The sequence below is a fragment of the Ailuropoda melanoleuca genome, chromosome 3 (assembly GCF_002007445.2).
Source record: "Ailuropoda melanoleuca isolate Jingjing chromosome 3, ASM200744v2, whole genome shotgun sequence".
Lineage (NCBI taxonomy): Eukaryota > Metazoa > Chordata > Mammalia > Carnivora > Ursidae > Ailuropoda > Ailuropoda melanoleuca.
In genome coordinates this window covers 107,342,476-107,356,177 of record NC_048220.1, presented here as the reverse complement: position 1 = coordinate 107,356,177, position 13,702 = coordinate 107,342,476, and the positions used below count along the sequence as shown (strand labels likewise).

The following is a 13,702-nucleotide window of genomic DNA, read 5'->3' as shown; positions in this document are numbered from 1 at the left end:
AGAAAAGACATGGTGAAGTCTGATGACAGCAGCGACAGGAAGGGAAGGAGAGGGTTGCAGAGTCAAGGTTACATAATTCTAAATAAACCAGTGCTAAAATTAAGCTTGTGTAAAAAGGTTACTAGTTATTTTTTTTCCACAGAGTAAAACCTCATCAGTTCAACATAATTGGATAGAAGCATGTCACAATTAATCGAATATGAATTACAGATTTTTTTTAAAAAATATGACTAACTGCTTAGGCTTTTTTTGACTCGATGAGATATTTTAAATACCTTTCAAATTCCCCACTCTTAATTAGCAGCATCAGTGTTCCTGCAAAACAATTAAAGTGAGGTTATTAAAAGTAAAATTTTTTTTCTGAAGTGGATGGGACCTTTTTCTCTTCTGATTTTGTTCCCACAAATGTGCTTCCTGGATTACAAGAAAGCCAATTCCTCTTTCGCTCATTTAGGAAGTCATAACCCTGACCTCAGGCTGATTGCCTAGAGAATTGATCTGAGAAGGTTATAAAATCTCTCAACACTGACTGGTTGGCTTGCCCTTCTCCTCGCCAGTTAGGGGTGGTGAACCAGATGATGTTAGTTCATCGATAACACAACCATAAATGATGATATGTTTGAAGTTACAGACAGAAATCGGCCACCGTTTTCCTGTTTCAGGATCCTCTGGGGTGACTCAATTTGTTTTTCAAAATTCGTCAGTGGTGCAATGATAAGATTCAGTTCAATCCCAGGACAAGCCATCAAACCATTCCCTTTTAGGGAAGGGTATTTATCTTATCCTCTGCTAAAGTATTAAATTAATTGAAACCTTTCATTATCATAGCTTATCTAAAATTCACACTAAATCAATACACTCTTTCCCAAATACATGTGCATTTCTTACATCATAACCCTCTTGAGTCATTAAGAGTTTATTAACTATGAAAAAGACTGACCTCAACTCTCATGATCGCACTAACTAGAAATGAAAGTACAAAGGAAATAATTCAGTACTTCACATTACCTAAAGAGGCCCAACAGACGGCTTGCTCCCATAAGCTTTCGGAGTGTGGGAGATCAGAAGGGGCACAGTTATAACTTGCATACTCAAAGCTTCCTTGATACTTGCGAGTTAGAGAATGAGATGATCCCTGAAGTCTCAAGAAGGAGGAGGCTTCATATACCGGCAGTCTCACTGATATTAATATCTGGAGAGCTACCTTCATTTTTCCTTTATCTAGATCATTAGAGCCTTGGGGGGGTCAATTTCTGTTCTACTCACCCCACAACAATTTGGATCAGAATTCTTTCCCAAAACTTCCCCACTGAGCTCCACACAAATTTAGCCAAGTTTCTATTAGATAGTTATCACCAGAATGTCTCACAGTTTTCTCCACCTCAACCAGGTTTAGACCAAGTTTGTTCCTTCGTGTACCCTCCTTCATGGTCACCTTCAAAATGTCCTCCTCTTCCTTCTCATGTGATGTGATCACTTTCTACCATGCATTCTGCTTCCTAACTTCCTCTCGAGTCTGTATCCTCTTTCCCTATGCCCACTCTACAATCTTTGGTCTGGGCCTTCTCCCCATCCCCTGGCAAAGTTTAAGAGTTTCCTGAGTCCCTGAGACCCTAACTCCTGTCATCCACTGTAACTCGCGCTGCACTCAGCCAGAACTCCCCAAGTACCTGCCATGACCCTTCCCTCTTCTGTACAGGCTGATCTCATTCCTGGACTTTCCACAGCTAGCTTTCTTTGCTTACTCTTACCAATTACTTTTCAGATGCTGAGAAATACTTTTTTTCATATTTTAAAAAAAAGACTTTCTAGTTTTATATATCTACATGTACAGTCTCACTGGAATTCAACTTTTGAGGGTTTAGATGGCAATAATTATAAATAATGAACAATGGTGACATTTGAGATAAGGTGAGGCTAAAAATGTCAGCTATAGTGTTGATAGTGAGACCATATTTCAAATATGTGTCTATATCTGATATGTATAAAGGTGGATAGTATTGAACATTCCAAGATGAGCACTTTGTATAAAACCTTTTGCAAGCACTGAAATTAATAAAGCCATTATAAGTTAAGGAGCAAGTAAGTGGGCAGAGGAGAAGGGGGGAAAGATTATTCTTACAGTTCTTTAGAAATGCAAATAAGAACATTGCCTGAACATCATTACCTGACTGATAAAATGTTAATCACATAACAGGTATTTACTTAGAAACCTGTTCCAATTCCTAATTGAAAAAAGTTCTTAAATTCAACACAATCCTATTTGCTAAATGGTAATAAAACAAATTTTCTCTCCAGGTACTAAATGTCATAATACAGTCTCTAAAATTGGTGATAGTTCTTACCACGGTTTTTGACATTAGAATGATAAAATAAAAAGACTCAAGGGCGGGGCAGGCAGATGGAAGTCCTTGACCAACTGGACTCTGTGGCTCAGGAAGGTCACATGACACTTCAAAATGGCCTCTTTTCAGACAATAGGAATCAATGTGACTTTAGTAATTGGGGGAGTACCCAGCCTCTGGAAAGGCATGTAAGTCAATCATTAAAAACTACGACAAGCCAAACAAACGTATCTGCCTGGTCTTCAACTCGAGACCCAAGTCTAAAAATGTCTAACAACAGACCCACTGCAACCCAGAGATCTTTGCACTAGCGAACTGTGAAGATCTCTGACGTCGGACAACTTGGGTGAAGATGCTGGCTTTACCTCTTCCTAGAAATGTGACTTTGGACAAAATAATGATCCATCTCTGCCTCAGTGACCTCACATGTAATAACAGGGACACTATCGGCAAGTGTCTTGGTTTGGGCTGCTGTAACAAATTACCAGAGACTGGTTGAACAGCCAACATTTATCTCTCATAGTTCTGGAGTTGGGGAAGTTCAAGATCAAGGTGCCAGCTGATGGGGTGTCTGGTGAGAAGCCACTTCCTAGCATGCAGCCATCCATTTTCTCACTGTATCCTCTCACGGTGGAGAGTAGAGAGCTCTCCGGGGACTGTTTTATAAGGGCTCTAATCCCATTCACAAGTCTCCACCCTCATGACCTAATTACCTCCCAAAGGCCCCACCCCCAAACACCAGTACATTGGGGGTTAGGATCTCATCATATGAATTTCGGGGGGGCACAAACATTTAGTCCACAACAGTAAGGAACTCACAGAGTTCTCAGGATTAAATGAGATCATATAGGTCGTGTATAAGCATCCAAACCATAGCAAACCGTTCTTGTCAAATGATTAAGGCAGCAAATAACAATTAATTCTAGTATTTTCCCAGTATTGTCTAAACCCATTTTTCAGATTTAGACATGTTTAGTGAAGTAACATTTTAATCTAAATTATATACCCTTTAGAAAAGAGATTGCTGTCTTTGGATAGCTAGAAAATAATTTGAAAAAAGCAGCGATTTTGTAAAGACTTGGGTTTTAGTCCCCGGTTGATCACTTGTTAGCTGTGTGGGCTTAGGAAAAATCACTTAGCCTCTCTCAAACCCTTTGTATTTCTTTTATGTACTGTGCTTTGTGAGACTTCTAGAGCTATAAGCCCAAGGCTCCGGATAATGGAAAGAAATTTTTGGAAGGAATTGAAAATAATTCTCAGGGCCAGTCATATGGTTCTTGAATCTCCTAACAGCTAATTCTCATTAAAAGGGACAAAAAGGTTCTACTTTGCAAAGACGGGATCCAGGTGACCTTTCACTCCAGACCATGCTCCAATCCTATTAAGCACTGAGGATATTCTGATTGGACTGAAGCTATGAATCAAATAGATCTTGCAAATTTTTTTTGTATAATTAGGCAATACCTCAAGGCACCTGGGTGGCTCAGTAGGTTAAGCGTCCGACTCTTGGTTTTGGCTCATGATCTCGTGGGTCATGGATCAAGCACTGCATCGGGCTCCTCTCAGCTCGGAGTCTGCTTGGGATTCTCTCCCTCTGCTCCTCCCCTCACTTGCACATGCTAGTGCGTGCTCTCACAGGCACACACTCTCTCTCTAATAAATAAATCTTAAAAAAAAAAAAAAAGGCAGGGGCGCCTGGGTGGCACAGCGGTTAAGCGTCTGCCTTCGGCTCAGGGCGTGGTCCCAGCGTTCTGGGATNTGCACACACTCTCTCTCTCTCAAATAAATAAATCTTTAAAAAAAAAAAAAAGGCAGGGGCGCCTGGGTGGCACAGCGGTTAAGCGTCTGCCTTTGGCTCAGGGCATGGTCCCAGCGTTCTGGGATCGAGCCCCACATCAGGCTCCTCCGCTATGAGCCTGCTTCTTCCTCTCCCACTCCCCCTGCTTGTGTTCCTTCTCTCGCTGGCTGTCTCTATCTCTGTCGAATAAATAAATAAAATCTAAAAAAAAAAAAAAAAGGCAATACCTCAATCCCTGCCTAGCTATCGTCCACTGATTTACACAGGTTCTGAGAAACTACCTAGAAAAATCTTCTTGAAATTTGAGATTTAAACAAAGAGGGGTGATGGCTGGGGGGGACCCCAAAAGAACTACATTGCAGCGAGGGATGCCAAGGTGTCCTAAGAAAAGGAACCAGATACACCAGGGTTGACTGGGCAAGAAAGAATGGTGCAGGTGAATGGCGGTTCTGTGAACGTGAAACAGTGGATACGGACATTTATCAGGACTCAGCCTTTCTGCGCGCCCCTGGAAGATTCGTCCTAAGAAGTGGACGTGCCACACTGCTGGTTTCTGAAACACTTTTGGCCTCAAGCAGTTCTAGTACGGGACCCGCTCTGGTCAAGTAATACACAGAACGCACATTCCTCTCACTTTACATGTGTAAGAATGTTGACTTTCAGTATCAAGAGGCTCCTGTTTTACCAGGGTCAGNGAGGCTCCTGTTTTACCAGAGTCAGGTGCAATCTCTGAGTCCCAGGGGCTAGTCACTCAGCAGGCTGTGATTCAGATTAGCACCTCAGTGGAACGCTACAGCTGGAGGCAGCCAAAGCTCTGCTTGGGAAGCAGAACAAGTTCAAGGCCACTTACAGCACTCACTTTCCATAATTATCAAATACCCCAAAACACTTGCACAACGTGAACCGGGCAAAAGACAGCGTCCCGTAGTCAAGCAGATGGAGACTCAGAAACACTGAACTCCAAATGTTTATGTTCATGCCATCACATGTGAGGTCACAGGATGCGAAGCCCAATGCATCAGGTACCCGAGCTCTAAGTTCCAGAAGAAACCAACACTATAGGGAGGAAGCTGCACCTGTTATCGGCCACTTTCGGGCATTTCGTCTCAACCAGAAGGTAGAAGCCTGAGAACAACATTTTCCATACTTCCTCTCCCCTTTCCAAATGGGAGGTTCAGAATGAGAAAGTGGATCGCAAGAGGGAAAAAGAACCATTTCTATCCAGGACCCGAGATGCCTTCAGCAGTGAGAGCAACAGTCAATGGTTCCTTAAGCAACAAGTATGATGGTACAGCGCTTCCTGGAACATCCGTGGCAGGAGTGCGGCTCATAGAGCTTCCTGACCTGGTGAAAAGCCCCCGTCTCCTACCCTTCCAGGGAGCTTTGTGACCAAGTCCCTGCATCAAACCTCCCTTTGTCTGAAATAGATACAACAGTCTCCATTTTCTGGACCGGACATTGACAGATACAGAAGCCGAAAGAAACAAGTCAGAGGTGTTTTCCTCTGAACAGAGATCATCAATCAAAGGATTAATTGCATATAGAGGAGAGCTGACTATACTGAAGAGAGCACAAGACTAAGAGTCAAAGAGATACAAGACTAAATCCTAGATCCTCCAATTGCCGAATAGGAATGTGCCTAAATTCACAGGAGCTGCAGAGCGAGGAGACAACGGTGCTGGACAGGGTAGAAAAGAGCCAGTGGTCTCATCCCAATTAGACCGTCGATCAGCCACAACGTGGAGGGTTTCCTATCACCTTCAGAAAGCAGTTTCCTTGCCAGAGAATGGGCCCAATCAGGGACAAATCATCAAAAAAATCTAATGGTCAGCCAATTAAATGGATTCTAAATTCAAGCAATGAAGAAACATCTAGACTGCGGTAACTCATTAGCAGTCCTGGGGTAATAAAAGCCCACATCCCATGATTATTTCGAGGACTGGAGACATTTAGCAATTGCTCGATGTGGACCATGTGTGAGGTACCATATTAACAGCCTCACCTCGTCTCCTTCCGATTCTCACAAAAAAAACCCAAAAACAAAAACCATTTTCAGATATCCAAACAAAAGGCTCAGAGAGATTAAATAATCAGTTCAAGGTCACATGGCTAGTAACTGGGGAAGCCAAGACTTGAACCCACATCATCCCTTTCCCCAAAATGCCGCCGTCCTGGCAGCCTGTGGCGCTGCTTGCTGAAATCATCCCTGGGCCTGTACTTTGGAAGCTGTGCAGTGCGACACCATGGTAGAGGACTGCTAGCTTAGCTCCATGTGAGCCAACACCGCAAGAGCCCAGTGCTTTAGAAATGTAAATGTGTTATGCTCTCTCCATCCTTGCCATGGTCTCCAGCTTGATGTCCCCTGGGACCCTATGAGGCACAGGGATATCCACCACAGGGTGAGTTCCAGTTAATATTTGCCGTGCTCCTGATCTAATCAAAAGACTAACTGAATTATCACCGTTTTATCAGTCAAGCAATAAAGTTGAGTATTATTCCCATTTACATTTCTAAAGCAACATAAAAATAACCCCTTTCAAATGGTTACCCACTCACTTTCTCCTTATATGCTAATGCATGCCACAGTTTCAAAGCCTGAAGAGAGATTTCCTGCAAAACATTTCACTGCTTTCAAGTTTCACATCTTCACAGCTCCAATTGCCAGGATACAAACATGAATTAACTCTGGTTCCAAATCAATTAGGTACTGATAAGTCTTTAGGGCAGACAACTTGTACACGGGGATTTCAAATGCTATGAGCTGTTTCAAAGCTTATTAGAATATGTAGCGTTAGAAATTCCCACTTCATCCTCAGACTTCAGTGAAACATATGTATTGTCACCAGTATTCATAATCAAACCAAAAATCAACTCCCTTATTTTAAAAATTGCTCTTTCTCTTTGCTAAAATCGGATCATTTCAATGAATTCTTGCAGTCATGCTGATTTCCAAGTAATTTCATTTCCTCACTTGAAGAAATGAATTGCAACCCAGTGCCATGAATTAAAGCAACCAGGTAATTAATGCAAAGACAGCTACTGACCTTCGTTATGGTTTTAATTAATGCCACATGTGTATAGCAGGTGACTGCATTTACACGAAGGGTATGTATTTTATATTTTAAAATATTCCTCTTAGGGTATATATTCAGCTTTTTCTCAGTTTCATATAAAAGCCTGCCATTTTGGTCTTCTGTTCAAAAATGTCTAGTGGCTTCCCAGCACAGGGTTCAAGCCCTACCAGAGGCAGAGGAAAGAAAGATTCTCCTTCCTGCCTGGAAAACTGGTTTCTTTTCGGATTCCTTCCTTCCTTTCTTTCTTCCTTCTTTCCTTCCTTCCCTGAAGTGGCTAACACAAATAAACAATGTAACATATTGTTCAGGAAGCAAAGAAACAAGATGAAGTGACAAAAAGAGCTGGAAAAAGGAAATAAAGGCATGTCAGAGCCATAGTGAGTGCCTGGAGAGCTTCTGTACTTGCCAGTGGTAATTATAAACTTGGCTCTGAGTTTCCTAGAAACCCTAGCAAAAGGAGGAAAATGCTACCATTTATAGGATTCATCATTCCTTGTAAGATGCCTTTTCGGTTGGTAATGAGAAACATGAATGAGAAAGCACCACAGTTATTCTGTAAAGGACAGATTCCTTTACAGTCAAGAGTAGACAGCCCAGGGGNAGCACCACAGTTATTCTGTAAAGGACAGATTCCTTTACAGGCAAGAGTAGACAGCCCAGGGGGCAAGGAGGTCAGTCAAGAGTAGGAGGAGGCCACAGCTAAAAAGAATTAAGCTATAAAATAAATTTTTTCACCACCGAAAGTCTGGGGGTTTTATCTTGAGAAATCTTCAAAGAGTAACTTCGTATGTTATCTCCTGTCTGAAACTTGTACTTTCTGAAACTAGAAATTAATAGAAAAAATTCTTAGAAAGCAGACACTTTTTAACTGTAATAAACAGCAGGAAGGGGGGGGGGGACCTGGATTGCTTTAGGGATCATACCTGAGCTGAGGAAAACCACATGTCAGTGGGAAGAATCTGGTAGTTAGGAAGATGAACCATGAGAGACTGTGGACTCCAGGAAACAAACTGAGGGTTTGAGAGGGGAGGGAGGGTGGGGTTGGGGTGATGGGCATTAAGGAGGGCACGTGTTGTGATGAGCACTGGGTATTATACGTAACTAATGAATCATTGAACACTACATCAAAAAGTAATGATGTACTATCAGTGGCTAACTGAACATAATTCAAAAAAAGGAAAAAAAAGAATCTGGTAGTTAAAACAAAATACAAAGCACGGGCTATCTCTGAAGTCAGTAAGTGTTTTAGGGCATCATTAAGTAGTTATCATGAGTTTAGGGATAGCCCTCGGGTAAGGCCCCACCAGGTTCACTGCCAAGTCCAAGCCAATGGTGCTCTATGAAGAGTATCTGCTGCGAAATCACCAAAGCCACTGTTTCCATTCTCCATTCTTCAACCCTTCAAGAAGAATACAAGCTGTCTCCTCCAGGACCCCAACAAGAAGCAAACAGAGCAAAAAAACAACATCAGGTGCCTGTCAGATGGTCTGGAAAGATCTGCCTGCTGACTGGTAGGTTGGTGAAACACTATTTACCAAAGGAGAGAGGGCTGGCAGGCACTTCCCTCTGTCCAAGGCCTGATTCACTGCCAGCTTTTCATTGTGAGTCAACCCATCCTACATCAACTGCTCTCTGCAACCGACACGCTTAAGGGAAAGACACTTATATGGTTTAGGTGCTTAATCAATGTACATAAAACAAATGAAAGAACCCTCACTTATTTCTATTTATACACAGAGCAGTGTTATTTAAATACTGTAGATAAATCCAACTGGTACAAAACAAATGGGATTAGACGTTGGTCATATTTTGGCTACCCGGTCTCCATTCCCTCTTCCTAAGAAACACCAATTTCTTTGGAGAACTTAACTCTTCTCCATCGTACGTCATCTTCCTGAGTGGTACCTGCCTCCTATTATAAAAGCGGGACAGCAAGTGATCCCATGACTTAGCTCCTCCAATCAGATGTCATCTCCCAGGACTTTGCCTCTTGGGTAGCACATGGAAAAAGGACACGGATGGAACTGGAGGGGATTATGCTACGTGAAATAAGACAATCAGAGAAACACAATTATCACATGGTTTCACTCATATGTGGAAAATAAGGAATAGTGCAGAGGACATTAGGGGTGCGGGAAGAGGGGGGGAACTGAATGGGAAGAAATCAGAGAGGGAGACAAACCGTATGAGACTCTTGACTCCTGGAAACAAACTGAGGGTTGCAGAAAGGGAGGTGGGTGACGGGATGGGGTAACTGGGTGATGGGCATTAAAAAGAGCATGTGATATGATAATCGCTGGGTGATATTCTCAACTGATGAATCATTGAACATTATGTCAAAAACTAAAGATATACTCTATCTTGCCTAATTGAATTTAAATAAAAAGTAAATAGATAAAAATTTTAAAAATTTAAAAATTTTAAAAAAAAGAAAAAGAAAATGGATGGACGTTCTCCATGATGCAGAAATAAAGTGCCCACTTCTTCTTGTGGCTGGCCATTATTCCACTTCCCAGCTCTACAAGAACTCCCAAAGTTCTTGTTTATTTGCAAGCCTGGTCCTGCACAGCATTCTTACCATTAATTATTTGTCCCTGTAAGTTGCAGCTTCCCCAAGGTTACCTCTGAACACGTGAGCAAGTTAGTTTCTGAAGCTTGCAGCCAAGAACACTGATAGATACACAATGGCAAGGATCAAGCTTAATTAGCAAACTCAACTGAATGAAACCAAAGAAATGAAAAATGAAGTGGCCAGTATGGGCCTGAGAAAATACTTAAATGTTATGACATTTTATTTAGCCCTAAATGTCAACTAGGACCTCTCTGTCCCTGATATCAGGGGAAAACTGGCCAGAGTCTCTTAATTCTACAGCCCATAGGGCTTTTAAAACTTTTCCCTCTGGTTTCTGAAGTTTTCCCGGGCATGCGTGCTCTTCTGCCAGCCTGAGCCTGTTGAGTGTTCATTCTCGTACGTGCATTCTCCCTTCCAAACACACTTACCCAGACAGGAGTGTCAGCCCCGTCACTAATACACACTCACGCACACATACAGTCCCATTATAGATGTGTAGTCTAGTGGAGGCAGTGCGGTTATGTGGCCTGGAGCAGGTTACTTCACCTCTTTGTGCCCTTGTTCCCACACCCTCTAAACCAGGCGTAATAATGGCAAGTGCCTCACAGGGTGGCTTACAAATTAAATGGGCTAATACACATTAAGTTCCTGGCTCATACGCAGTCAGCATTCAACTCTCAATTCCTAGTCAAGCTAGAAAATTTTTCTCAAGAACTGGAGCCCGGGAGAGGTCAGCACACATACCATACACACTTAAAACAAACAAACGAATACAGATTTGCCACCTGACTTCTCTCAGGGTCCCTTACAAGCACCCTGACACTGAATGGTTCATGCTCTTTCAAGCAGTGCCCAATCATCTCTTCTCTGAATCTTTTCTCTTCTCCAACCTTCTCCCCCCTCTGTGCACTCACTTTCCTGTCTTCAGAGCAAGTAGAAAAATTCCTCTCCTGTACAAGGGCCCTAGAGCCTTTGGCTCTCATTTTATGTGGCCACTTCACAAACTGAAGATATTTCCTTACCAAAAAATAAATAAATAAATAAAAATTCCAGTTCCTGCTCTTAAAATACTGAAATTTATTCTATCTAATTATACCTAGAACATTGGTTTCTAGACCCTAGTCATTGGCATAGTACCTTTATAAATTCTTTCACATCCTTTGACTAATGAATATTTTAAAATTACGTAATATTTTTCTTTATACAAACTTACTTTCATTTTTTTAAATAAACTTATTTTTACATTTTAAATGAATGTAGTGTGAAAGAAAACTGTATTTCACTACTATAAGCGCCAAAATAGTATTATTCACCATGATATGGTTACTTTAAAATAACTATTTCTGTAAAAATAAAAAAAGATATTCATATACCACCTAAAATCATTATGCATTATGAGGGATCCGTGCATCACAATTTGGTGTGTGTGAGCCTAAAATACCACCCAGAGGCTGGACTGAGGAGGATATGAGTGGAATGTCCGTGCATTTGCATGTTACTAATAGTGTGGGTAGGGAGGGGGAGTGAGCGAGGATGAACATATGTTGACGGGACCAGGTTAGAAATCTAACAGAGAGGATGGTCCGGAGAGAAGATTCTGGGGAGCAATATCATCTTCTATTCTGCAGGATTGTTCCATAACACCCAGGAGAATGGCTAATGTCCATTTAATTTAACTGTATTCCACTGTTAGAATTCAATGCTGCTATAAATAAATGTTGAAAAGCTGGAAATGTTAAGGATCCTAAAATCTGAATTATCCAAAAAGAAGTTCATTTTACCAACTGATACGGTTTGATACAGTGTTTGAAACTTAAAACAATGGCATAACTTATCATCATCAATATTGCCCACTTGGGCCTTTTAACAGAAATTAACAAAAATGAAATTGAGCTTCTCCAGATTCCACTCTGCTTTCTCTCTGCAAAGAATGTCACAAACTTTGGGAGGAAAATTAAACACATGGCACCTGTCTAAAAATCTGTGTTAAAGTTCTAAGACTTTGCACCAAGTCAGAGTGTTGGGTAAGTAACAAAGTCCAGGATGCTTCTATGGCCAGCGTAAAGGTTCTACTGCTAAATACACAGAGCCTCTGTGCATATCCAGGTAGACTAGAACACAACCATACTGGAAATATGTGTGATATATCAACAATGACTGGGTGATCAGCAGTTCTTTATTAAATACCCACCCTGTGCCAGGAATTAGGCATGAGACACCTTCTGCCCTTAAGGAATTCCCGGGTTTGGGGTGATAGTACTGTCTGCAGCTCGAGTCACATTACACTAGACTTTCTGTCAAGATATTTGACAGCTCCCTTTTATCACGGCCTTGTACTACATCAGACACAGAAGCACACTGCCTGTGCTCTATGCCTGAAATGTGCTTGAGAGGTCTCAAGTGAAAGAGGCACCACTCCCATGATTGCACCCGGAATGTGTTTTTTCCGGAATGTCTTCCAGCTGTTGATATGGACAACTAATGCTCACCCCCAAATGCCAGTTCATAACATTCAAGCCTTATTGAATACCACTTTCTTCACCCTATTTGATTGTGCCAAATAAAATGCAGCAAACCTTCAGAGAAAATCTTCCTTAGGAGCCGTCCTATTATCTGATCTCCAAGGGTTGCAGGAAATGACAGGAAAACCAAACCAAACCATTTAACTTTACGTAGCTATACCATGCAGCCACCATGTCACATAATCTAATCACCTGGTTGCAAAAAGTGGGCAGACTAGAACCTGTTATAAAACACTATCTGAATGTATATCTAAAGTTTTGATGTACACAGAGACATTCTTAAGCTATTTTTACCCCCACTTAAATACATCGTCTTTCTTCCTATTAGAGAGATGAATATCTATTTTCATGTTACATTGCCTTTCCGAAGGCAGACTTTTAGTAAAAGCACTTGGAAATATTTCTAGCCGTATTATATTTATCATTTAAGCAGAAATGAAAAAAAAAAGCCTCTACTAATCAAACAACATCACACTCAAGATTACATATGAAACACTGAAGAAAATCCACATCTGTTGGATTTGTAACTCTACCCCAATAGATTTTTCAGAGACTTCATAGTTCAAATGGCCATAATTTCAGCAGCATAATTACAGTATATACAGAAATATAATATACCTCACATTAGCATCAAGTTCATCCATTACAGGAAATAGGCATGGGTGAGCTGGATCTCAGTCCCCACAGGGTCCTAGATGTGGAAGAAAAAAAAAAAAGTTTAGACAATGAGTTAATTTAGGAAAATATAAGTCCTTGCTAAGGAAAAAAAATGCCAGGTAGTCATGGCTTCCTATTTATTAAGACTTTTGTTTTGGGGGCGCCTGGGTGGCTCAGTCGGTTAAGCGTCTGCCTTCGGCTCAGGTCATGTTCCGGGGCCTTGGGATTGAGTTCCACATCGGGTTCCCTGCCCTGCGGGGAGTCTGTTTCTCCCTCTCCCTCTGCCTCCCCACCCCCCCCAGGCTTGTGCTCTGTCTCTCAAATAAATAAAATCTTAAAAAAAAAAAAAAGATTTGTGTTGTAGAGTATCAGAACTATTTAATAAACCATACTACAACAAAAAGCTACTGGCACCCTGAAGTACGACACAGCTGAGTACTGTAGTGCCTTTATTGTTTTATTAATCTCCTGGAGATTACAACACCGAGGTACTTCTTTTTACTCTGTGCTAATCAGTTTACTTCTTACTTGTTGCTCTTCCCAGAAACACAGCTTACTCACGTTATCTGCATTAGGACACTAGCTAGTAAAAGAAGTTGCTACATTGTTATGATTAAAATGGTATACTGACTAGAATGGTCAGCCATCTTGTTTCCTATGAAGATCTTCAGGGTTGGTTTTTCTTTTCTAAATTCTTTTTGAGGCTAGGTAACCATATATCCATTTGAAAATCT

At 41.4% G+C, this 13,702-nt stretch overlaps 1 protein-coding gene across 4 annotated transcripts in view; it reads right to left on the bottom strand.

Annotated features, from left to right (window-relative positions):
- HTR4 (5-hydroxytryptamine receptor 4) overlaps window positions 1-13,003 on the bottom strand; it is a 148,126-nt gene extending 135,123 nt beyond the window's left edge. For all 4 annotated transcript variants that reach the window (XM_034656917.1, XM_034656919.1, XM_034656916.1 and 1 more), the window contains exon 1: window positions 12,930-13,003. In XM_034656917.1, coding sequence (XP_034512808.1) covers window positions 12,930-12,955 — 26 coding nt within the window. In that variant the 5' untranslated portion in view covers window positions 12,956-13,003. The remainder of the gene's footprint in view (window positions 1-12,929) is intronic.
- Between the last annotated feature and the right edge of the window lie 699 nt (window positions 13,004-13,702).